The 27,643-nt window shown below is 42.3% G+C and overlaps 1 protein-coding gene across 1 annotated transcript in view; it reads right to left on the bottom strand.

Annotated features, from left to right (window-relative positions):
• Window positions 1–3,238: 3,238 nt before the first annotated feature.
• Window positions 3,239–27,643, bottom strand: part of WDR70 (WD repeat domain 70) — a 455,634-nt gene continuing 431,229 nt past the window's right edge. The window contains exons 17-18 of the mRNA XM_073621458.1: window positions 17,959–18,121; window positions 3,239–3,522 (exon numbers count right to left, since the gene is read on the bottom strand). Coding sequence (XP_073477559.1) covers window positions 3,435–3,522; window positions 17,959–18,121 — 251 coding nt within the window. The 3' untranslated portion in view covers window positions 3,239–3,434. The remainder of the gene's footprint in view (window positions 3,523–17,958; window positions 18,122–27,643) is intronic.

Below are 27,643 nucleotides of genomic sequence, written 5' to 3'. Positions count from 1 at the left end.
AGGGGGGACAAAGGGAAGAGGGTAAGTGAGGGAAAAGAAGGGGGACAGAGAAGCAGAAAGAGAAGGGAAGGCAGAGGGCAGAAGAGGAAGAATGAAGGGAGAAAATACAGAAAATACACCAGTTTAAGAACTAATAGTAAACATAAAATCAACTTAAAACTGTATATTTTCCCTTAAAGCAATTGTACACCAGAAAGGGGCAGGTTCTCTTTAAGAATGATTTCCATTATCTTCGTGTGTTGTGCGAACAGGAGATAAGTGAACCTCTGACACAAGCAGGGAAAATCACCCCTCTGGATACAGCCTATTAAATGATGATTTAAAGAGGATTTCAAGGTAGCTGACTGGTTCTCCACTATTTGTCACCCAAGTGCTCTGGAAACATCTTGTTTTTATGGCGTTTTAAGATTACGGCCTGTTCCTTTTGCTCAGCATGTGTTTTGTAGAGGAAAACAGTGAAACATTCCCCAGCCCTGTTAGGTATGATTTCAAGGTAAACATTTTTCAAGCATTGTATAACTTATGGATTTGATCCTTTACAGAAATACACAGGGCAGCCACATGAATCGACTGAGGCCTGAACGCCAAGTACAAACAAAATCATGGAAACTATGAATTAACTTAAGCTGACAGCAGAAGAACTATAGGACTAGATAGCATTTTGATGCAAAATATGTTCATATCCATTATGTTAAACACATACATTGGAGATGTTTCAACTGCCAAAGGATTTGTATTCCTGTTCCTTTCAACACTGTGATTTACACCGCCCTGCCAGACAGTACAGTTTGGTGACCTGATTTTTCTTTACTGCAGTTTGGCGATACAGGGAGTTCTCCGCCCTGCTCCCAGCCTGTGATTGGACAGTGAAAACGTAACAGACTGTCGAGGTCATTACCCCATCTTGTCCTATTAGCATAATCCTCCTGACCACGTGTACTGCGTGACACCTGTTTGGCTCCTAGTGCTGCCCTTTCCTCCCTTATTCTGAGGTCTATTTTTGGAAATAGTGAAAAATTAGAAAAGAATGCATTTCCCTGTAATTTTTTGCCAACACATTTAAAGTAGGACTCTGTGTCCTATTGGGGGGATTTCCCTTCACTTCCTGCCTATAGCCAAAACAGGAAGTGAAAGCAAATCCCTTCAGTTTTTGTCACCAAAACTACTGCCCTCGCTGAAAGATTTGCCTTCTAATACTGGTATGGGGACCAGCCAAAATTTGGAATTCCCTTTTACATTCACTGATAACAGTAAACAGGACAAATAGAGAGGGTGAATCTCCCTAATGAGGGGCACAGACTGCAATAAAAACCTGACAGGCTTTATTCTTTATTAGGCTTTATACTCTTTTTGGTGCTACATTGCAATGCATGCAGGAAAGAAAATTGGTTTGCTTAACATCAAGCACTTGAGCTCTTCGGCACCGTCTTGCACCCCAGGCATTGAGGGGGATAAAACGTTTTTTTTTTTTTTTTTTTTTTCTTTAGCAGCAGGCTAATGCTAATTGAGTAAAACTGATCTGGATGGATGTACTGTAGAGTCGCCCAATCCCTTTTACAGGATTGACATCACCCGATGTGCTAAGCAGAATGTGAACCCAGGTGTGCTCAGCTCTGAGCACTTCTTAGTTCAGAACTTGCAAAATATTGGCTATAAATTCGGGTAAACGGTTGATAAAGAACAGTCTGCCTTTGCTGTTAGAACCTGGGGATTAAATATTTTGATTTATGTCATGTCACTACCATAGCATTGTGTTTACATTGTCTGACGTAGAACCCTTCTATGGAGAGGTCTGCAAAAGCATCTGAAGGCCGGGAGCTAATTTTTTCACCTCCTGAGCTTAAAGTGGTTTTCCGGCCGAAATTATACTTTTTAAATAAAAATACCCCTATAATACACAAGCTTAATATATTCTAGTAAAGTTAGTCTGTAAACTAAGGTCTGTTTTGTTAGTTTATAGCAGTAGTTTGTTATTTTATAAACTTACAGCAGGCCATGGCCATCTTAAGTGTGGGCATCTGAAGCCAGACTGTATTTCTTCCTGGATCTCATCCTTGCAGATCTCGCAAATGCTCAGTGCAGCACAAGCAGTGTAATAGGTTTCAGGTCAGGTTTCCATAGCAACGGCAGTGTCAGAGGAAGTTGCCGCCCCTTCCCAGAAGGCATTGCAAACAGAAAATGATGCGATGGGCCACGGCCAGGGAGGAGGAAGTGAAAAATAAATACAGCAGATATACAGTAGGTGCTGAGAAATAAAAATAAAAAATATCCAATTTGTTTACAGTGCACAGTTTAGTGAGGGATGCTGAAGAGTTGTAGAAGTGGGTGGAACTCCACTTTAATGCTGAACCCTGGCGGTTACTGACAGTTGGCAGTTCCAATGATAAAAGCAGCAGAAACTGCTGTGGACTCAAGTATTTAACCTGTTGCCAACCCTGCAGCGTGTGGTGGCAGGTTTTAAGGTCTACACACCGAACATATGCGTCAATGGGTGGCCAATGTTTGTGTGTCAAGAGAGCACTCACTGCACAGAGCACAAACTGTCAAAAGCAGCTCTTGTTCCCCAGTAACAATCAGTAGCTGGCGGAAGTAGCTGCCGATCATGCAACCATTGTGACAGCCAATCACAATGGTCAAATGATTGCAAATCCTGACCACTCCCTAGACATACAGACCCCATTAAAAGGACACGAAGGCTGGGTCAGAAAGGGGTTAAAATAATATCTGGTGATCCCGTCATGTACAGTTAAAGAATGACAATGCTCTGTGCCTGTCTTACAACTTTTCTCAAACAAGAGAGCCCATAGATGGGTCCATTTTTTTTTTGTTCAACCAGTGAAAAAAATGACCTAATTCCCCACATCCGCACATTTGGGATGGATAAGGGAATTCTCCCACTGAACTATTGTATTCTGATGGTGGGGAGACTTCCCCACCATCAGAACACACTGATCAGTGCTGCCAGCTATAGCGCACAATGCTGATCGAGCGGGGAAAATCTGCCAAAAAATGTACTGATCGACTTCTGTACTCCACAGTGCGCATACGTGGATCGAAATTTGGCTAGTCCCTGCTGAAGCAGCGGAATCTCGATCCATGCATAGCAAGCTTTAGTAGGCATTTTAGCTCACATTATACTAGTATGGTCCCCTGTAGTCTCCAACAGGAAGCCCACACTAACAAATGCCATGTCGCCGCAAGAATGCATGTAGACAGGAAGTGGCTGCGAGAGATCAACAAGGATAAAACAAGTATTTTATTTAAAAAATTGCTATTGTTATGCCATTTAAATCTACTTTAAAAGGCTGATGTCACTGTGATTTTTATTAAATGAGTTTTTATTTTTTTAAATAAAAAGGAAGTTATTTCCTAATGATGCACGCTGGAATAATTTGTAACAATTAGGCTGTCGATGGCCAGGTTTAATTTCATCTTTAGATTTTACGCTTTTTCCAGTCTGGCTCGTTGTCTGGTTCATCTTCTTCAGAGTCCACCTCCGCAAACACGGCCTTGGGCTGCGTCCTGCAAGACACAGAAAGGATTGCAGAAAATGAGGTGCAAGGATGAGAATAATGACTTTATATAGGAGAAGGCTACAGCTTGGCTGCATTGCTCTTCCAATGGGATTAGAAAACAATAGACAGGAACAGAATAATTCTTGCAGATGGAAAGCTAAATAGGAATGAGAGGAGACACAACAGTTCATCATGTAATGTGCCAAACATGCAACATTTTAAATGGTTTAGGCTACTTTTACACTGGGGCCGCCCGAGCATTAGTGCTAAAGCGCCGCTTGTTTTAGCGGCGCTTTAGTGCTGTTTAAGTGCTGCTTTTCAGCTGCTAGTGGGGTGCTTTTAACCCCCTGCCAGTGGCCAAAGAAGGGGTTAAATGCGCCCGGGTTGCGGCGCTTCCGAAGCGCTTTTCAGGCGCTTTGGAAGCGCTCCCTATTTATTCCAATGGGTAGGGCGTTTTGGTAGCGCTGTATACACCGCTTCCAAACAGCCTCAAAGATGCTGCTTGCAGGACTTTTTTTAACGTCTTGCAAGCGCACTGCCCCAGTGTGAAAGCACTCGGGCTTTCACATTTGGCGCCATGGGAGGCAGTTTTCAGGCGCTATTTCTAGTGCTAAAACGCTCAAAAACTGCCTCAGTCTGAAAGGGGTCTTAATCTCATTGTACTACATGCAACACAGACATGCTAGCAAATCAGACACCTTCTTTCTCAGTTTTGAATACACTGAGCCACTAAAAGCAGACTGCTTATAGGTCAATTGATAAGTGAATTCAGGACAAAGTGCAACTATCATTTCCACGATGGATTTCATATAGAAAAACCCCAAAGCCTTCAATTAGATACCACATTTTATTCTACAACTGTCCTTTTCCAGGGCACTTAATGTCACTGGTCAGCACAGGTAATGTCATTGTTAAGCTTACCATAGACAAATCAATTTTCAGCCGGTTCAGCGGGGACTGGCCAAATTTTGGTCAGTGTGTGGCCGTCCTTGTTCAACAGAAGTTGATTGTTACATCGGTTTCTGTCAAATTGACAAGTTAGGAAACTTTTTTTTTTTGCGTGTATTCTGACAGTGCAGGGTTGGCAGAATACAATGTCTTGGCGGGAGGGGAATTCCTCTGTCCACCTTGTCATGGATGGAAAAATCTGTTTGGTTTTTTTTGTTCAGCCCCCTGGCTGAAAAAAAAAAAAAAAAAAAAAAAACTGCTCATCTATGGCCAGCTTTAGTCTGTGGCTTTAACAGCCATGAACATGTGGAAGATTTAAAATCAGTAGACCTGTCTACCGCTTAAAACCTCAAATCCAAGCATTTATCAATATATACAGTATGTGTGCCAGTATGTGAAAGGCATGGTCCTTGGCGAGGATGCCAACGTGAGCACAAATCAACCCACAAGCTCTTTACTTTGGTTCAAAAAAGCAAACACAAATTTAAATGTAAAGTTTATATAGCAAAAAGGGAAGAAAACAAAAGAGTTAATAAAAATAGTTAGGATTAACTAAAATTCTAACTAATGTTAGGGTTAAAAACCAATTAGAATTAACTACAACATTTTTTTTTCAGATGTGCCCCTTATTATATTTAATTTGGCTCTACAAACATAAAGAACGCAAAAGAAAAAGTTTACATACAGACGAAAAAAAAATTTAATGTAAAGGAGTTAAAAAAACGAATTGGAGTTCAGTAAGGGTTATGTTTATTACGCAGCTCTCCCTGTGTAATCATCAGAGCTCTGTGACAGCCAAATCCTGTGCTATGTTAATTGGGAGAACGCAACTCTCCCTGTGTAATCATCAGAGTTCTTTGACAGCCAGATCCTGTGGTATGGTTATTGGGAGAACGCAGCTCTCCCTGTGTAATCATCAAGAACTCTGTGACAGCCAGATCCTGTGCTATATTTATTGGGAGAACGCAGCTCTCCCTGTGTAATCATCAGAGTTCATTGACAGCCAGATCCTGTGCTCTGTTTATTGGGAGAACGCAGCTCTCCCTGTGTAATCATCAGAGCTCTGTGACATCCAAACCCAGTGCTCTGTTCTTTGGGAGAATGCAGCTCTCCTTGTGTAATCATTAGAGCTCTGTGACAGCCAGATCCTGTGCTCTGTTTATTGGGAGAACGCAGCTCTCCCCTGTGTAATCATCAGAGCTCTGTGACATCCAAACCCAGTGCTCTGTTCTTTGGGAGAATGCAGCTCTCCCTGTGTAATCATCAGAGCTCTGTGACAGCCAAATCCTGTGCTATGTTAATTGGGAGAACGCAACTCTCCCTGTGTAATCATCAGAGTTCTTTGACAGCCAGATCCTGTGCTATGTTTATTGGGAGAACGCAGCTCTCCCTGTGTAATCATCAGAGTTCTTTGACAGCCGGATCCTGTGCTCTGTTTATTGGGAGAATGCAGCTCTCCCTGTGTAATCATCAGAGTTCTTTGACAGCCAGATCCTGAGCTCTGTTTATTAGAACGCAGCTCTCCCTGTGTAATCAAGAGCTCTGTGACAGCCAGATCCTGTGCTATATTTATTGGGAAACACAGCTCTCCCTGTGTAATCAGAGTTCATTGACAGCCAGATCCTATGCTCTGTTTATTGGGAGAACGCAGCTCTCCCTGTGTAATCATCAGAGCTCTGTGACATCCAAACCCAGTACTCTGTTCTTTGGGAGAATGCAGCTCTCCTTGTGTAATCATCAGAGCTCCGTGACAGCCAGATCCTGTGCTCTGTTTATTGGGAGAACGCAGCTCTCCCCTGTGTAATCATCAGAGCTCTGTGACATCCAAACCCTGTGCTCTGTTTATTGGGAGAATGCAGCTCTCCCTGTGTAATCATCAGAGTTCTTTGACAGCCAGATCCTGAGCTCTGTTTATTAGAACGCAGCTCTCCCTGTGTAATCAAGAGCTCTGTGACAGCCAGATCCTGTGCTATATTTATTGGGAAACACAGCTCTCCCTGTGTAATCAGAGTTCATTGACAGCCAGATCCTATGCTCTGTTTATTGGGAGAACGCAGCTCTCCCTGTGTAATCATCAGAGCTCTGTGACATCCAAACCCAGTACTCTGTTCTTTGGGAGAATGCAGCTCTCCTTGTGTAATCATCAGAGCTCCGTGACAGCCAGATCCTGTGCTCTGTTTATTGGGAGAACGCAGCTCTCCCCTGTGTAATCATCAGAGCTCTGTGACATCCAAACCCTGTGCTCTGTTTATTGGGAGAACGCAGCTCTCCCTGTGTAATCAGAGTTCTGTGACAGCCAGATCCTGTGCTCTGCTTATTGGGAGAACACAGCTCTCCCCTGTGTAATCATAAGAGCTCTGTGACAGCCGGATGCTGTGCATTGTTTATTGGGAGTGCACAGAGCATGTGATAGTGTGGGAGACTCACACTGACTACAGAGCAGAATGCTACTGATAATACAGGGAGAGCTGCTTCAGTATGGATCCCATTGGATGAATTACACTTACACCCTTGTCCTATACACACACACAGGAAGGGACAGGTAACCCCCTCTTGGTAGTTGCTGGAAGAGGTGTCCTCATTAGACAATTTAAAATTTGAAATTTTGGATGTCCCATCCTTTTCAGTTTGTATTACAATGGTCAGCAGTACAAATTAAAAGCCTGACAGGGGTTCTAACACTTCCCCACTCTATCCAAAATTAAAATAGTTTTGGCTACAGGGAAACTCTAGAGTTTCTTTTAAACAACTGCAAATGAAAAAAGAAAAAGAAAAAAGTGACCCAGGATCCAGAATCAGCCCAGCTAATGCTGTAAATAAGAAGCTACATGTAGTCACGGGTCAATTAAAATAGAATACATTGTGGTTTGTGTGTCACTGAGCAGCAATGGGAAAATCAGTTACAGTTATGACTTCACAAGCTGGCATCTGAGCCCCAGCAGAATGAATAGATCTCACACAGGACCTACACAGTCACACATACAGAGCAGTGCGAGATAGGGATCGGATCCGTGACTCATCACAAATACTCTGTAACCCTGCAAATCAAGGGACATGTTCATGTCACACTGGCTGCTGCTCCTTTTAAAGCTGAACTCCAGGCAAAAAACAAGTACACAGATGAAATGCTTATGAGAGATGAATTACCTGCCAGAGGAATTGTAAATTTGTCCATTCAGTCCTGAGATTTACACAGCCCCAACACACACTACAGCCCTGCCTGGCGGGGAAGGAGACCTGACTTTCCTCTGCTGCAGAGAAGTCACACCTACAGGTCTGGTCCCTCCCCCAGCCTATGGCTGGAAAGTTAAGGAGAAGCAGCACACCGATGAGCTCATCACCTTCATTCTGCTCTCTTTCCTCCTACAGTGGCTTGAAAAAGTATTCATACCCCTTGACATTTTCCACATTTTGTCATGTATGCAGTAATGCCATACTCTTTCCATTTTCAGATGATGGATTGAACAATGCTCTTTGAGATGTTCAAAGCTTGTGATATTTTTTTTCATAACCCAACCCTGCTTTACACTTCTCCACAACTTTATCCCTGACCTGTCTGGTGTGTTCCTTGGTCTTCATGATGCTGTTTGTTCACTAAGGTTCTCTAACAAACCTCTGAGGGCTTCACAGAACAGCTGTATACAAAGATTCAAATACACACAGGTGGACTCTATATAGGTGACTTCTGAAGGCAATTGGTTCCACTAGATTTTAGTTAGGGGTATCAGAGTAAAGTGGGGCTGAATACAAATGCATACCACACTTTTCATATATTTATTTGTAAAAAATATGGAAAACCATTTATCATTTTCCTTCCACTTCACAATAATGTGACACTTTGTGTTGGTCTATCACATAAAATCCCAATAAAATACATTTACGTTTTTGGTTGTAACATGACAAAATGTGGAAAATTTCAAGGGGTATGAATATGTTTTCAAGGCACTGTATCAGCATGCTCCTGGTTAGACTATGAGCACTGTAGAGCAACTATTTGGGTCGCTTGTGTTGCTTTGCCCGCTCCCCATCCCAGTTCTGCAGTATAAGGGATTGCATGAGGTTGATACCAAGTCAAATTCAGGTATTAGCACTTTTTGCATTAAAATAAATAAACAAATAAATGGAAAAGTAATGGAGTTCAGGAAATCTAGTATGTATAGTTGGCAAGTAGGGAGTAAATATTGTAAAGTTTAAAGTGTAAGTTCTCCTTTTCACAAAAAATAAAATACAAACTGGTTGTCTTTTAAAGCATGCCCCCAGGCTCCAGCAACTCACGTCATGTCCACAGTCTCTGACCATTTCTTGCATCATGCCCATAGTCTCTTACCATCTCTTGTATCATGTAAAAAGTCTTTGACCATCTCTTGTATCAAGCCCATAGTCTCTGACCATCTCTTGTATCATGTGAAAAGTCTTTGACCATCTCTTGTATCAAGCCCATAGTCTCTGACCATCTCTTGTATCGTGCCCATAAATTCTGACCATCTCTTGTATTATGCCCATAGTTTCTGACCATCTCTTGTATTATGCTCATAGTTTCTGACCATCTCTTGTATTATGCTCATAGTTTCTGACCATCTCTTGTATTATAAATATATATAGATAGGGGGCGCTAATGGTTGTTCCAAAGATATTAAAAATAAATTTTTGGAGTGCAACAAATGTAAATGGTGCTTAGTGTGTACCTTGTGTACTGAGGAAAAAGGAACATAGATTTATATAAATATTACCAGTGGGATTGACCCATAATACACAGAAACCAACACAATGGTAACAATGCAATAGTGTACTAATGGTAATTAACAGTGAAAAATAAATTCTAAAATAAAGTGGTATCTTCCAAGATGTGCCAGTTCCTTGCTGTTGATAGATATAAAAGTTCCTTCACCAAAAGACAGAAGAAAATACACCTTGTGGAAATGGATATCTGCTTACCAGATAACAATGACCCCTTTATTTAAAAAGAGAGTCACTAGCGCTTTTGCAGGATAGTGCCTGCTTACATGGACGGCTGGATAGCTGGATGGTGATTAGGCATGAACCCCTCCGATCCCAATCGTTCAAGCAAGGGATATATGGGAAACAAAGTCTCCATAGTGTAAAACCTTTTATTAAAATGCTAAGATAACATTAAAAAGCCAAATGGCCGCTTACATTTGTGGGTGCCTACCCGGCACTGGGGCTGCTTGTTTGTCAGGGTAAGATTGGTATCAGAGATCCGTCGCACCACATCGAAAGACGGCGTGCGTTCCACCCGGCATGAGAGACAACCAGACGACCGGGCATAGGTGAAGATCACGTGACCACGTACCACTCCGACGTCCGTTTCGTTTTGAACGTCTTCGGGATGTCCACAGTCGTCTCTGACTATCTCTTGTATCATGCCACTAGTCTCTGACAAGCTTTGGTATCATGCCAGCAGTCTCTGACCATCCCTAGCGTGATGCCCGCAGTCTCTGATCATATCTCAAACCGTGTCCACAATCTCTGACCAACTCTTGCATCATGTCTACAGTCCCCAACAATCTCTTGTTGTATGTCTGCTGTCTCTGACTATCTTTTTTGGTTATGTCCTCAGTCTCTGACCATCTCTTGTATCCTGCCCAAAGACTGACTATAGCCTGTTAGATGGAATATTCACTTCATTTTATGTGTGGCCCTTAGGAAATGTCAGGGGCTGCAATTGGGGCTCCCCATGTCAAGAAAGTTGACCACCACTGGTATAGATGATGGATAGACAGACAAGCAGATAGATAGCTCAATAAAAATACATTCAGTCAAGATAAATAGACAAAGCAGATGACCGCACAGATCTGTGACGCCCCTCACAATTTTGAGAAACACAACATTACAGCGGCGAGGACACAAAGGTAATTTGGTCCGAGTGGCTCCTCTGAACTTCATACTCTGAATATTAGGTTACACCCATGACACCTGCAATATTACTTCCATGAAACATTTAATAGACACTGATCCCGGGAGGGCTGCCGTCCCACACGTGGGCTGATTGCATTACAGGCTCTTGTTAAGAGCCGTAGCCAGGGGGAAAAGGGATTCAGCCTTGAAGTGGGCAGGATGGAAGCCTGAGATGCTATTAGCTTACACAGGAGAAGATACATATATTTATGTGTGTGCAAGTCAGCCGGGCAGAACAATAGCTAAAAGCATGTGAACTTGACAGCTATTGTCAGACATGTTAAATGTGGCTAAATAAACGCACAATAATTCTACATGAACAGTCAGGTTAACCCTTGTTTGCCGACTATCTTACTAGTCTCTGCAGAGTACGTGTGAGTGAGCTTGTGGAGTCAGATTGCTTCTTTTGTTCGCAAAAATAAAAATAAAAATTGTAAGTATTAATTTATTTACTTAAAGTGGAAGAAATTCCTAACTATTCTTAAAGTGATTGTAAAATAAAAAAAATGTATTTAAAAAAAAAAAAAACAACAAATAGGTTATACTTACCTGCTCTGTGCAGTGGGTTTGCACAGAGCAGCCCTGATTCTTCTTTGCTTGGGTCCTTCGCCAGCGCTCTGGGCCCTCTCTCCCTTGCCGAGTTCCCCTATACCAAGCTGTTTGCTGTGGGGGCACTCATGCGTGCTCGCTCCCGAGCAGGCTCTCTGATTCCTTATGACACAGAGTGCGGCTCAGCCCCGGCTCGCTGGCTGTGACTGACAGCAATGTAAGCAAATGGCTCCTGCTGCTGAACCTTAGCCAATCACTAGGGAGAGACCCGGGAGGGCCTCAGGTCCCGTGCACATTGCTGGATCAAGATCAGGCTTAGGTAAGTATTGGGGGGGGACCTGCACACTGAAGGTTATCTACCTTCATGCATAGAATGCATAAAAGTGAAAACCTTCAACCTTTGCAACCACTTTAAACATGTTAAACCCCCCTACCTATCCTGTATAAGAAAGATCTGTGTACCTACCCATTTTCAATCTGCTCCAGTCCAGTCATGTGATCCTGCAGCTCCGCGTAAGGGAGCGTCAACCACGGCTGTGAATTCGGAGAGCCACAATGTCATCCATATGCTCCCATGGCCCATCTATTGTCGGAGCTCCCTCCTCTCCCCTGCAGCAGGCGTTAACTGACACAGGGGAGCTTGAGCTGTGGGATCACATGTCCAGATCAGTCTGACCATGTGATTCTATCAGCGGATAAAAAATAGGTAAGTACACAGATAATTAGGCAAGATAGGTAGAGGAGAGGGGGTGGGGGGGACATTTTTTGGTAGGTATAGTTTAAAGTAAAACTAGCAAAAGTGTGCCTGTTCCTTGAGCAAGATGATTACAAAAGGACCTATCAATGCAGTGGTGGGGAGTACATATGTGCACATTGGCGCAGTAGTGATAAGTGCATAGTTGTAGTGGCAATGAAGTGAGAGCATGAAGGTGCGGGTAGAGTGGGGATATAGGGGTCAGGCACAGTGATGGGAGTGGGGGTTGGTTTAAAGGTGTCGTGCAGTTGGAGGAGGATGAGGGTAAAGTGGGGTGGTGAGAGGGCTCGGGGGTGAGAGTTTGGCGTAAAAGTGTTGTGAGTGAAGAGGTAGTGTGAGCTGATGGGGCTGGAAATCACAAAGCCATATCCCACTGCCACACAAACTATGTAATAGCAGGTACTGCTTTGGGTGTTCTTCCCACTGGCTATCGCTGTTGTAGATAGCACTCTTCTCAATTTTCTACATATGAAGAGTTATGCCCCGTACACACGATCGGACATTCCGACATCAAAATCCATGCATTTTTTCAGACGGATGTTGGCTCAAACTTGTCTTGCATACACACGGTCGCACAAATCTTGTCGGAAATTCCGAACGTCAAGAACGCGGTGGCGTACAACACGTACGACGAGCCGAAAAAAATGAAGTTCAATATTAAGTGCGGCTCTTCTGCTTGATTCCGAGCATGTGTGGAACTTTGTGCGTCTGGAGAAGTGGCCTCTCTGCAGTAAAATATAAAGGTAGCAACAGTGCATATGTACCATCATCCAGAAATCAATATCAAAAAGGGGTTGGAGGCCTGATCCCCAGTCAGACGACCAAAGAATGGAGCATATTGGACTATTACGGTACAGTAATTAAGGGTAACCATAAGAGCAAGTAACGGCAGTAATAAAAATTATAATTCATTTATTGATGCAACGGACAGAACATGATAATACAAAAACACTTAATAAAGGTACAGGCATATCACCAATGGATTCAATAGTATACAGTACAGCACAAAATCTCAGATATCATATTCCTCGACTAGTTTCGCGGACACAATCCGCTTCATCAGGAGGGAATCTGGAGATGAGTATTTCTGACTAAACAGTCTGAACCTGACAATTAAAAAATACGAGGTTTACAAAAATACATGATCAGACAATTTATGTTCCAGCATCAAAATTTACACATAAGTAATGAAAATAGGGGGGGGGGGGACGAATCTGCTTACCCAGGTCCCAACAGACCCCAGGCGCGAGGCCCCAACACCAACAAATGATCTCCCACGGCGACCTGGGGGAGCTGACGAAATAACGGGATAGTAAGGATAGAATGTATATTGGGATTAAGGTAACCTAGATTGCCACATACAAGAAGAAGTGAAACATAAAATAGTGAGTATGGAGAGAAGGTGATGACAAGGGGGGGTGAAGGGTGAATATTGTGAAGGTGCCAAAAAGATGAAGTCGCATTGTGTAGAGAGTAAAGAGTTGCAAAAGGTGACCAAACAAATAGGAAGGGGTGATGATGAACGGGGCACAGAAGTGTTGTATGATGTGGGTGAGAGGGTGAACAAGTGGGGAATGGGGCAGGGGGAGGGAAGGGGAATTAGGGGTGGAGAAGGGGATGGGGAAGTGGGGAGGAAGGGTTGTGGGGGGTTGAAGGGGAACAGGGGGGGGGAGGGGGAAGGGGGGGGGGAGGAGGGGGAGAAGCGGAGGAGGATGGGAAAGGGGGTGGGGAGGGAAAAGGGGGGAAAAAAAGGGGGAGGGGAGGGAAAGGAGGAGGGGGGGAAGGTAAGTGGGGGGAAGGGAAAGTAAGGGGGAGATTAGAACAATGTGAACATATGGGTGAAAGGGAGCCGAACGGTACCTGGTACTAGTAGGAGTATAGAAGGGCTCCCGAGAGGGGGACCCTGCCAGGGACTGGTTCCATAATGCGGTAGAAGGGAGGGTAATAAGGAGGACTGCAAGCGATGGGCGAACACAAACCAAGGCATGTTCACCTAAGCCCAGGACAACTGCAAGGTAGAATACGGTAGTTTAGAGATAAACGGTGCTAGTGCCCAGGGATATGGGACTTGGGTAAAAGGGTGGATAGGTACTTACCATAGACTTGCACTAGGCTGGCTGAGGTATAGGCACCCAGGGGCAGCAGACCGAACCGTCGGGCTAACAGGCATAGCCTGCTATAAATAGCTCCCAACCCTGCGACGCGCGTCGGTGGGATGCCGGCGCATGACGTCACAGGGTCAGAGGTTCCACACAGCGCTCGCGCGAAGAGATCGCGCGCGCACACACATGCGCACCGGCCGCATAGCCACGGGAACGTAGTCCCAGCCAAGGCCGGTGCAAGAGGAGGGGGCGGTCCCGTGTGGGAGACCGATCCCTCCACCAGGGACCTCACCAGGCCGCCGCGGGAGAACACAGGGGGAGGGGCCCGCACCGGCGCTCAAGCCAGGACCAGGACTGGGGAAGCAGAGGTCCCAATGAAACCAAATATGAAAACAACAATAATAAAAGGGTTGATCAAACATAATAAAAGGTAGATACATAATAGAAAAAAATGAAAAGCTTAATTAAGGTGAACTAGGGATGGTAATACCCTAGAGACCGGTGCAATGGTCCCACCAAGACATAAACCCATAACACCCTAATTGGTCCCACCAAGACATAAACCCATAACACCTAAATTGTCTGATCATGTATTTTTGTAAACCTCGTATTTTTTAATTGTCAGGTTCAGACTGTTTAGTCAGAAATACTCATCTCCAGATTCCCTCCTGATGAAGCGGATTGTGTCCGCGAAACTAGTCGAGGAATAGGATATCTGAGATTTTGTGCTGTACTGTATACTATTGAATCCATTGGTGATATGCCTGTACCTTTATTAAGTGTTTTTGTATTATCATGTTCTGTCCGTTGCATCAATAAATGAATTATAATTTTTATTACTGCCGTTACTTGCTCTTATGGTTACCCTTAATTACTGTACCGTAATAGTCCAATATGCTCCATTCTTTGGTCGCCTGACTGGGGATCAGGCCTCCAACCCCTTTTTGAACTTTGTGCGTCGGAATTGTGTACACATGATCGAAATAAATGACAGCGGATTTTGTTGTCGGAAAATTTGAGATCCAGATCTCAAATTTTGTGTGACAGAAATTCCGATGGAAAATGTCCGATGGAGCCTACACACAGTCGGAAATTTCCGACAACAAGCTCCCATCAAACATTTTCTGTCTGAAAATCCGACCGTGTGTACGGGGGCATTACTCCACTTTTGTTGAAAGAAAAACATTCCCTCTGGGTGATCTTTGTATACACTGTAACGATTTTAACAAACTTTGTTGCAAATTCCTACCTTTAGTTATTCTATGGAAATAGCTGTTTGTTTGTCTGTGTCCATGTCTAAAAATAATCTGTATAGGAGTGAATTATGATTATCAATCAGCAGCTGCACCTGCAGGGTTCTAATGAGGAAAGTGGCAATATTTGCATCCCTTTAGAGGTGGATTCCCTTTGGGAGTATCTCACCAAAATCTACAGTTTTGTTGCAGAGGATGCCTAAAATCTGACTTGTATTTTAAGTGCATTTGTGCACAGAACACTTCCATGTAGCCATATTGAATTTTACAGAAAATTACAGGGTTGCAGATTGAAAAGTCAAGGTCATTTTTAATAACGTTTAATCACAATACGACTTGTGTATTTGCAATATTATTTTATTAATTGCTTTTTTCCCCCACAAAAGTGGAGTTACCCTTTACATGTCAATGCTACTGCGTAAATGTGCTAGTGGTTTTTGGATAAGCCAAAATAGCACGCATACCTGGTGCGTGAATGGTGGTGACACAATGGTAAAAACATCACACTACCCCTAGAGTGGACGCTTCATTTAGTGACAGTGCTGCTGGTCTCCTCTAACCTGCAGGATCTCCGCAGATATCGGCAATCACATACCGGTGCAGGAAGTCTCTCGTAATCAATAACTAATTTGCAGCCTATACAGTACATGTCACATTACCTACTAAAGAGAGCCGCATACAAGTTATTATCGTCAGGAGACTTCTGGGGATGAGAGCTTATTTATGGAATGTGCAGCGATCATTGAAGTTAGGATATCATCAGCACTGTTATTAATTGCCTAGTTCACGTCCCACTGCCTGCACATGTGCAGTAGAACTCCACAGACCTCTATGGGTCCAGGAGACATATCAGTCTCTTGGCCTCATAGAAATCTGCTTGGCTTTACTCTACACACACAGGCAGCGAGAAGGAATTAACTTTAAAAGATATGTTCAAAGATTTCAAACATTTTAGATATAATAAGCTGAAAGTTTTCTTTAACATGTGGAAAGCACTTATTGCACATAATCACATGGTTAGCAGTGCAGTTTAAAATGTTAAGGTCTCCACAATCGTCAAGAATCGTTATCTCGATCTTAAATAAAGCGTTTCCCGATTCTTTCTATGCAAAGAATTCTCTCTGCTCTTCTGATGCCACAGCTGTCAATAGAAAGGAAGGAAAAAACAGGGCAGTCTGCCAAGAATCAAAACATTCTTTATCAGTTGAACTGAAGTATAAACATTGTAACAGTTTGTCAATGGAATAGACTTTGTGTATAAAGCCCCTTTCACACTGTTGGACCTTTCAGGTCCGCCTGTCAGTTTTGTCGGCGGACCTGAACGGGCGCTCCATGCTAGTCTATGGAACGATGGATGTCAGCGGTGACATGTCCGCTGACATCCGACCCGGTCCGATCCGCTAAAATCAGATGGATGGCCCTACGTTTGCATCCGTCCCTGGCGGATCGTTTCGGGTGAGATCTGATGAAAACAGACATGCTGTCCGTTTTCGTCCGATCTCTCCGTAACCAGTGGCGCTCCACAAGCCCCTCCCGCTCAGTGAGCAGAGAGGGACCTGTCATCCGCCAGCTCAGCGGAGATCAACGGAGAGATCTCTCGCTGAGCTGGCGGACAGAGGCGGACTCCGTGGCAGCGGATCCGCCTCGTGAGAATGAAGCCTAAGTGAAAGAAGTTTAACCACTTAACCTTTTTTCTGACATTGGTTTCAAGTTAAAATCATTTTTTTTTGCTAGAAAATTACTTGGAACCCCCAAACATTATATATATTTTTTTAGTAGACACCCTGGAGAATAAAATGGTGGTTGTTGCAATATTTTATTTGCGCAGCGGTCTTTCAAATACAATTTTTTGGGGAAAAAAATGACTTTAATGAATTAAAAAAAACAAAAAACTAACCAGTAAAGTTAGCCCATTTTTTGTATAATGTGAAAGATTTTACGTCGCGAGAATCGTGAGAGAATCATGATCTTTTTATTCTAAGCAAAAAAAAAATCGTGATTCTCATTTTGGCCAGAATCGTGCAACTCTAGTCTCCACTAGTTTGTCAAGAACATTGACAAAGCATGACAATGTAAGGCCGGCCGTACACAATGTGACCCGTGGTTGACAACACAGTGTTGTGTGACAACACAGACAGTGCTGACAGGGGAATCCCTCCTGGGGAGTCATTGTCTGCTTCCAGCATGGGGGCAGGGCCAGGCAGGGGAAGCCGTTCCCGCCAGGAGAAGACAGTGATTATCGCTAGCAGCTGCTATATAATCTCAAGGGAATGCGTCAGGCTGGTTCTACCCAAGTTGATCGATCTACTTGGTACATTCAGCCTTGCCCAATAACGGTTCAAATCTCCTGCTGAACCAGCCACGATTTGAACTGTGTATGGCCGGTCTTAGAAAAAAACGGACTGTACTCTTCGCACCACAATGCAATGCAGGTCTGTTGGTACCTACTGTACCTGTGCATTGGGGTGCCATTCTGGGGGTGCTTTGCACCTTGTGTGTGTTTCCAGGTGATGTGCACACTTTCCAGGCTAAGTGGGAGAGAAGAGTAACGTTGAGATAGTATTATAAACCCACCCACCGCCTCCATTACTACAGAACCCTTCCAATGCATGTGGCAACCATCATGGAGTCCAACATCAACATTTAGTTTTTAATTTATTTTACTTTCAAGGTAAGGGTTTTATTTGAAATACAACATCACTGTTGATCACTCCTCCCTTCTAAACTTTTGAACCTTCCACTGTACGAAAGCGAATGGGTGACGGTCAGCCCTCAAGTAGCAGTGGCTATCGCAACAATAAATAGTCCAATAAGCTTCTGTAGAAAACAAATCACTTGTTAACATTGTCTGAAATTAACATTTTAATATTCGGTGATACAATAGTGAAGAAAAAACAGAATGGCATGCAGAATATACTTACGTAGAATACGCTGGTGCAACCCAGTAGGGGTTCTGTTCTGCCTCTTTGGCATGACGAAGGATGGCTTCCCTTGGGTTACTGTCATCGGTCTTGTCCAGGGCAATGTTTTTCACAATGAAGGAGGACAGGGTGCCTCCATGAGTGCCCACACGCCCACCACGACCTGCAATATTACAGCAACAAGTCATTAAGGATCAACTATGAAAATGACACAAGCATATAAAAATCTATGACCAAGATTATCCCAACAGAAGAGCTTCATATAAATAAATGATGTAGAAACTCCAGTATTGTTATTCATATTATTCGGCCTAGTGGAACACTATTCCATATGTTACACACAAGCTCTACACTGACAAACAGTACAAAGCTGCTGGTGGTTTGTTTTCTGTTTGTTGAAAGCTCTGAATTATTGTAATATTTTTCTGATTACTGAAAGAACTGTTGTGGGCTCATAATTATGACTTGAGGCATCCTTGTATTATGAATCACCAAATTTCATATCCAGGGAGTTCCTTGAACCATTGGGTTTAGTCGTTGCACAAAAAAATAAAATCAAATTATATATATATATATATATATATATTTAATATATCACTGCTCTTAAAAGAGAAGGATATTTTACAACATAAAAACAAACAAAAATGCCAGTAAAAAAAACTATGAATTGATGTATGAGTTGCATGGCTTATATGAGCACCAAAGTATAAAGTCTAACGATATCAGCAATTTAGGTTTATTCAAAAGCCACCAACTTCTGCACAGTTCCTGGCCTTGACTATGCCCATCTAATGCATTTTACCCGGATTGGGCATTCAAGCATATGAACATGAACATTCAAGCATATCTTCCTATACAACTAGATTTTATACTTGGAAGGGGGTGAATTAGGACAGTAGATGGATCGATGTAGATCTGGGCCCATTGATTACCACTTGCTCAACGTTTGAATACAAAACTACTCTCAATCCTATACATTTGACAAGCTCTTAATAGGACCTAGTGCCACCATTAGCCCCATATGAGCAATGATCGTATTTTTTAATTTTTTTTTATTATAATCAATGTGATTTTTTTTATAATTGAATGATTAGATTTCAAACCCATAAGAACAAGGTTTGTTTGTAAAATAAACATGGGTGGAGCCATGCAAATCACTCCTTTAAATCCCAGTGGACAGGTCTAGAACTGCTGAATTATGGCAGATTAGGGCTCAAATACATTTTTCCTACAAATTTCCTTGCAAAGTGTTCAGCCGATTTACCTTTAGTAAATCAACCCCTATGGCTTCCTTCTCTTGTAATAATGAAAGCTAACCAGCTTGAACATTTTTATTTATTTTTTTTTAGAGAGAATCATACTTACCTAGGTGTATGCAGCATCAGTCCGAGAGGACTGAGTCGGATTCCGGTCCGGGCATGTGGGCGGATCCCGAACATATGGTTGTGATCCTTCCCGATCCTGGACCAGCTCTGTGACGTCAACAGACAGCGACCTTCAGCCTGCTGTCTGCTAAAAATGCATCACAGGAGTACAGAACGAACTGCACTCCTGTGTTCCACAGAAGTACAGCCAAATGAGCTTTGGCTGTACTTCTTCTTTAAAGCTTTATGTGGGCTAGGTAAAATCTTTGCACAGATAGACAGAAAACCAGACCAGAAAGCACAGTTAAGTGATCACTGCTGGTTAAAATTTTTAATGGTGACAATTCCTGGAGTTTTGTACTGTATGTGCACAATTGTGTATTTCCTCTTTGGTTTTCTGCAGTATCAGTTACAGCACTGACATAAGCCAGTTGAGAGACAGGAGCATGTATCACTCAACCACCTTTGATGATGCCAATGACACCCAGTCAACAAATTATATATATATATATATATATATATATATATATATACACACACACACATACACATACACACACACATACACAGGGGGATTTTTTTCAGCAGGAACATGGGCGAACGTAGTTCCGGCAACTCCAGCACCGAATGTATGCAATGGCAACAGGTGCTGGGGTGTGCTGGAGGGTCTATTGATGCTGGCTGCTGGGGGATCTATTATTGCTAGGGGGGTTCTATATTTGCTTGGCGGTCTATTGTTGCTGGAGGGGCTTATGTTGCTGGGGGTCAATTGTTGCTGTAAGGGATATGCTATTGAGGGAGGGGTCTATTGTGTCTGGTTGCTAGATAATCTATTAATGCTGGCTGTTGGGAGATCTGTTGTTGCTGCTGGGGGTCTATTATTGCTGGGATGATATTTTGTTGCAGGGGTTCCATGTTGATTTTCATGTTATCATTAATAAATGCCATACAAATTACTTAGCACAACAAAATGATACTTGGTTCTGTATTCTCTAAATGAGGTGGTGCTGGGAGGTGGAACCAAGGGACGGTGCTCGAAGGTGGGTAAGGGTAGAGACGAAGGGCGACTCAGAAGTAGGGAGTTCCAACACCTATTCTCTGAGAAAAAAACTATATATATATATATCTTTATAGATATAGATATATATATATATATATAGAGAGAGAGAGAGAGAGAGAGAGAGAGAGTGTCAGAGAGAGAGAGAGAGAGAGAGAGTGAGTATGATCGATATAAACTGTTGGAGTCTGGCTAGCTCTGTCTTATTTCATCAGGAAATCAAAGTTGATCTTACATCCCAACAGCCAAACAAAAGTTTTTTTTCTGGTTAGGCCCGGCATAGCAGCCCTGTATGTAGTGCCATACACCTGTAAAGCAATGCTGAAAACTATGAGATGGGGCTATTAATACTATTAGCTTTGCCTTGGAGCCGTGCCATGAAGAGAATGAGTGCAAGTGTCAGACTCCGGGGGCTCTACAACTTTGCTGTGACTCACAGCAGTGAACATGGCTATTCATAGCCCAGTAATTGCAGACATCTCTATTAAGGCATTCTTTTGAACACTCGCTTCCTCTGTGACACATTGGCACTTGGCATCAAAGAGTCTAGCAGATCTAAGATTACGTATCTGTTTTGGTAGGACAAGCACGCTCCCCTTACTCGTGCCTGGCCACTGGAATTGAATTGCATAACTCACGTCGCTGTAACCACAAATGTCAAGAACTTCTAAAATGACCAAAACCCTGGAAAGGCCCATCAGTCAGGTCCAAGGGAATAGCGGTTATCTGACCACTGTGGTTAGGATTATTATGTCTTCATAATAACATGCCTGACTAATAGATCTGTGCATCATATGTGAAAGGTCCTAAAACAGTCACTCACAATGAGATTGTAATCCTCTGACATTCTACTTGAAGGCCTTGCAGTGCTGGGGTCCTGTTTTTGATTCACACAAGGAAAATTATCTTTAGAGGGTTTGAAAGCTCTCTTTACGTTCATGAGGGCTTCCTCTAAGTTTTTCAAGTTCTTCCCAAATATCAGTTTAGTATTTTAATGTCCCTCTGAGGTGGGTGCAGGTACTGATAAGAACTGAGCTGTGTATTCTGTGAGTTTTATGAATAGAGGCATACGAGGTGTGACAATTTAATTCCCGAAATGGACTGGTAATAACCCTATCAAACACCTCTGCATTCTTCAAAAAGATCAAATGAAATTTGAAGACAACATTCTTTTTGATCTACTGTCAAGATTCGAAAGACACCATCTTTGTGGTAATCTTTCTCATTCCCAAATTCTCTTTTAGAATCTGCTGCACGGTTTCCTTGTTCATGTTCATGACATTCTACTTGAAGGCCTTGCAGTGCTGGGGTCCTGTTTTTGATTCACGCAAGGAACATTATCTTTGGAGGGTTTGAAAGCTCTACTTATGTTCATGAGGGCTTCCTCTAAGTTTTTCAAGTTCTTCCCAAATATCAATTTAGTATTTTAATGTCGCTCTGAGGTGGGTGCAGGTACTGATAAGAACTCATTCCCAAATCCTCTGTTAGAATCTGCTGCACTGTTTCCTTGTTCATGTTAATTTTTTTTCCGCCATCATTCGCACGCTCAATCTTCAATCTGAGCAGACGAGGGTTCACATAGTGTCCTAAACGTCCTATGCCATTAAAAAAAACCTTGATTTCTATGGAATGTTCACCATAAGCATGTTGTAACAAAGCTAAAGTTTTACTCACAATAATGGTAAATTATGGCACCTCGTAACTGAACTTAAAAAAAAAAACCTTAAACCTATTACAGAGTTAAGCTATAAAAGGACAAGTTTATTGACTTCAACCAAAACAATAGATAAACAAAAAAAAAAAAAAAACCTTGCATCCTCAGAACCATAAGGACTGGTTCACACTAGTGCGATTTTAGATGCAAATTGGGTCACACAGAATCACATGACAATGAAAACCACATTGTTTTCAATAGTGTTCATTCACATCAATGCGACTCAGCATGGAACGATTATGGTAAAGATTCCTTTGCTGTTTTGGTGCGATTCCAGTGCCATTTTGACCCCATGGAATATGCACATCTAAGTATTACTACATAATCTCACTTAGAGTTGGATTATAGAAGTGTGAACTCAGCCTAAATGCATAGCTGATCCAAAGGAAGGTAAAAAAAAAAAACCTTCTTAAGTGTGGTCCAAACTTCCTCTAAGGGCCCTTTCAAACTACATACTGTATGTTGGGGCTGCATTGCACATTGTAGGTACAATTCAATGACAAACTGAATTTTTTCCAAAAAGGTCCAGCTTACACCAACACACTGTTGGTGTACGTTGGATGAAAACTAAACATGCTGCATTTCAACACATTACAATGCATTGCAACAACCTTAAAGCGGCCTGGGGGAAAAAAAAAAAGTTAGCAGCTGGCTTTTAATATTAGGAAACTTACCTGTCCAGGGAGCCCACGATGTCAGCACCCCAGCTGATTTTCGGATCGGCTGCCGTTGACATTCGTCGTAAGGGAAACCGGCAGTGAAGCCTTTTGGCTTCACAGCCGGTTACCTACAGCGCATGCTCCTAAAATGTGTGCAAACCTGGTAATCTACTACAAAAAAGTCTCACCTCTGTGCTTGCCAACAAGGGTTTCTCCACCAAGTACTAAGTCATGTTTTGCTTTTGGGTCAAATACTTCTTTTACTCACTGAACTGCAACTCAATTTATAACATTTGTATCGTGTGTTTTTTCTGGATTTTTGGTTGATATTTTGTCTCATTTAAAATACAGCTATGATAAAAAATTATAGACCCTTCATTTCTTTGTAAGTGGGCAAACTTACAAAATGTGCAAGGGATCAAATATATATATATATATATATATATATATATATATATATATATTAATGGCTGTGTGTTGAGTTATTTTGAGAGGACAGCAAATGTACACTGTTATACAAGCTGTACACTCACTACTTTACATTGTAGCAAAGTGTCATTTCTTCAGTGTTGTCACATGAAAAGATAGAATAAAATATTTACAAAAAATGTGAGGGGTGTACTCACTTTTGTGAGATACTGTATATATATATATATATATATATATATATATATAAATAAATATATATATTTACCCAAAGTTGGGCTTTAGGCATGGAACACTGCTGTGCCCTTCAAATAATTGCTGAAACTGGGGGTGTGGGACATGTAGGCACACCACCCACCCCGTCACTTTTTACCTAAGTCCTTGCAACAGAATTTATTATGTTCACATCATGGCATGATCAAAGCTGGGCGTACACCCAAGTTTCAGCTGAATTCTGTGAATTTGGACAAACCTCAGCCATGGGTGGCCCTGCCCCCCACCACCCAGGTTGAAAAAATTAGGATTGAGTAATGCAAACCAATCACCTCTGAAATATTCTGACAGCTGTGGGTGCTGGTAACGGGAGATTTGTCCATTCATGCTGTTTAGCATTGATGGTGAAACCTATGAATTTGCTGGACAAAAAAAAATCTTTACAAGCGGGCCAGCTTAGGTGTATACAAATACCAATTGCAGAATGTTGAATTTCGTATAGGAACTGCCATGGGTTCCCATGGTGCTCTGGAGATGATAGTTGACCTAAAGCTATTATTTGGCACCTCCTGGTACCTAGTTTCCAGGGGAGCCTATTTTAACAGTTTACAGGTACCACATGCTTCATTACAGCAGGATTCCACACAGGAGCTGAGCAGAGCAGGTTGCCTCTGTTTATTCTGACCTTCGCCCATGTGTGATATATGTTGTGGACCTGCTGTATGTCATCGTACCTTTCACCACCAAGACTCAGGTTACATCATAAGAGAAGCACTTCATCATGCTGGGTAAAGCTTATCAGATTTCCGGCACATACTGCAGGAGTGCCACACAGCAACAAGTGCATTTCAGGGAAAAAAACACAGAGCACAGACAGCAAATGACGTATGAATGAAACAAATCTGGACGGGAAACTTTAGAAATATAAATGCTACGATAATCTACCCAACAATATTTCACTGACTGATATCATGCATAGCTGTAATCCAAATACTCTAAATCACATAATGGGAGCAGATCAACAGAATGTTGAAGTCATAAATTCTGCCATTAACAGCTAAAAGAATATTTTATACTCTACAAAGCAATAGGAAAATATCAACTGGAACCAGAAACGTAACTTTCCCTTAATTTTTTTTTAAAGTTCACTATACTTTTAAACTGAACACCGGCCGCCCAAAGGAAATAAATCAATGTTGTGTGTACCAAATACAGGCATACCTCACTTTTAAGTACACAATGGGGTTTATTTACTAAAGCTGGAAAGTGCAAAATTAGGCTCACTTATGCATAGAAACCAATGAGCTTCTAACCTCGGCTTGTTCAATTAAGCTTTGGTAATAAAACCTGAAAGTTCATTGGTTTCTATGCAGAAGTGAGCCTAATTTTGCACTTTCCAGCTTTAGTAAATAAACCCCATTGTGTACTTAAAAGTGGGGTATGCCTGTAGTTTTAAAAAGCTCAGATATTACTTTGTAAAAGCAACAGTGACATTGGCCCTGTGCTGCACAAAGCAAAACTACAGGAGGGGGTGGAGACAAGACCAGTCACCCTACAGAAGGAGAGAGAGCAGTAGTGATCGGTCCTTATTACAGAAAGATCCTGCACAGGGGCAAAGTGAACAGTGAAAGTGCCTCACTGCTAAGGGGTATCTTCTTAGTAGATTGGGAATACTAATAACACTCAGGAGCTCGTGACATCACCCTTGCCTAGGCACCATGAATGAAAGCTGGGATAGAAGTAACATTTTTTTGTTCTCCTTGTGTTTCTCCCTTTTTTTAATGTGCAATATGTTGTGTTTGTATTTACAGTGCGTTGAAAAAGTATTCATACCGCTTGAAATTTTCCACATTTTTTCATGTTACAACCAAAAACGTAAATGTATGTTATTGGGATTTTATGTGATAGACCAACACAAAGTGGCACACAATTGTGAAGTGGAAGTAAAATGGTGGTTTTCAAATTTTTTTGCAAATAAATATGGGAAAAGTGTGGCGTGCATTTATATTCGACCCCCCTGAGTCAATACTTTGTAGAACCACCTTTTTCTGCAACTACAGCTGCAAGTCTTTTTTGGGGACATCTCTACCAGCTTTGCACATCTAAAGGAGTGACATTTTTGCCCATTCTTCTTTGCAAAATAGCTCAAGCTCTGTCAGATTGGATAGAAAGCGTCTGAACAACAATTTTCAAGTCTTGCCACAGATTCTCAATTGGATTTGGGTCTGGACTTTCACTGGGCCATTCTAACACATGAATATGCTTTGATCTAAACCATTCCAATGTAGCTCTGGCTGTATCTTTAGGGTCGTTGTCCTGCTGGAAGGTGAACCTCCTGCCCAGTCTCAAGTCCTTTGCAGACTAACAGGTTTTCGTCTAAGATTGCCCTGTATTTGGCTCCATCCATCTTCTCATCAGCTCTGACCAGCTTCCCAGTCTCTGCTGAAGAAAATCATCCCCACAACATGATTCTGCCACCACCACGTTTCACGGTGGGGATGGTGAGTTCAGGGTGATGTACAGTGTTAGTTTTCCGCCACACACAGCATTTTGCTTTTAGGCCAAAAAGTTCAATTTTGGTCTCATCTGACCAGAGCACCTTCTTCCACGTTTGCTGTGTCCCCCACATGGCTTCTTGGAAACAGGACGTTTTATCGCTTTATATCAACAATGGCTTTCTTCTTGCCGCTCTACCATAAAGGCACGATTTTTGGAGAGCACGGCTAGAAGTTGTCCTGTGGACAGATTCTCCCACCTGAGCTGTGGATCTCTGCAGCTCCTCCAGAGTTAGGCAGGCCATACATGGGTTGAATTTCAAAAGAATTTTCTTTTGAAAATCTTATCTAAGAATTTTTGTTCGAATGTCGTACCATTAGTGGGCTGCAGCAACAGCCGATTTTCATACAGCAATCAAACTTGAGTAATCGGCATGTTGGAAATTTTTTGAAAAACAAACGATTTTTTTAATCAATGATGGGAGAATCGTGCGAAAAATGTAATCGAAAAAGAAATGTGCATGAGTGCAAGAAAAGAAAATTCTCGGAAAGAAAAGATTCCCAGCCACGGAAATCCTTTTCTGTAGCAACATGAGATGAAATTGAAGGCTTGGTTAGTCAAATTTCTAAATCAATGGTGGCACCATTGGATCACAAAACGCTCAAAATTTCTGATTTTCAAAAGAAAATTCTTTCAAAATTCGACCATGTATGGCCAGCCTTACTATCTCCTGCGGTATAGCTCAGTATCAAGTTGATAAGTAGATGTGGCCCTACCAGACAGGAATGTAAATCTCAAAATTGAATGCACAGAAATGTAAATCCTTTTGGAGGTAAAACTGCTCTACCATATTTGATCTGTGTATGTAGCTATGTGCTTGGAGGTTTACTTTAAAGTACATGAAAACCCTAACTGATTGACATTTAGTTTGCTGTGTATAAAACACAATGGCAATTTCTCAGGATGAGAACCGTGGACTGTGAATACCTGTGCAATGTGCATTACCACAGTCTCTATTAGAAGAGCATATGACAGGTTGACAACACAGGACAAAATTGGGAGACCGGAACAGAAAATTTTCCTCCTGTAATAGGAAGTGCCTGCAGAAAGCATCTATGGTAGGATCACCCAATTTTATTACAGCAGATATAAAACTATTGAAAATGTCTTTTGAAATTGCATTCATATACTCAAGCTTACATACTTTAAAGAGGAACCTCAAACCTACATCCCCCAAAGCCACAGTACAAATCAATACAGGAGGAATCAGATTGACATGTTAAGTGATGTTCTGTAGGGATACACCAAGCCATCGCTGTGTAACGGGTCCTGCATCTCCATATGTGATGTCATCAAGAAGCCAGCTGTCTCATCTGCATTCTTGCAGCTGGCCCCCTGATGACTTGCAGGCGCCACGTCAAGTATTAGGCTATGAGACACTACGGAGCATGCACACTAGGATAATAGGGTTTTTATAACAGCTTACCTGTAAAGTCCTTTTCTTTTGAAGTACATCACGGGACACAGAGCCATAGTAGTTACTATGTGGGTTATAGGCCACCTTCAGGTGCTGGACACTGGCACACCCTAAACAGGAAGTTGCCTCCCTATATAACCCCTCCCATACCGGGAGTACCTCAGTTTTGTAGCAAAGCAATACACGTGTATACTAGAAAGAGGGGCGGGACCTCTGTGTCCTGTGATGTACTTCAAAAGAAAAGAATTTTACAGGTAAGCTGTTATAAAAATCCTATTT

This window comes from Aquarana catesbeiana, linkage group LG01, assembly GCF_042186555.1.
Source record: "Aquarana catesbeiana isolate 2022-GZ linkage group LG01, ASM4218655v1, whole genome shotgun sequence".
NCBI classification, from domain to species: Eukaryota; Metazoa; Chordata; class Amphibia; order Anura; family Ranidae; genus Aquarana; species Aquarana catesbeiana.
Note: the sequence above shows the minus strand (reverse complement) of the source record. Positions and strands in the feature narration are given on the sequence as shown.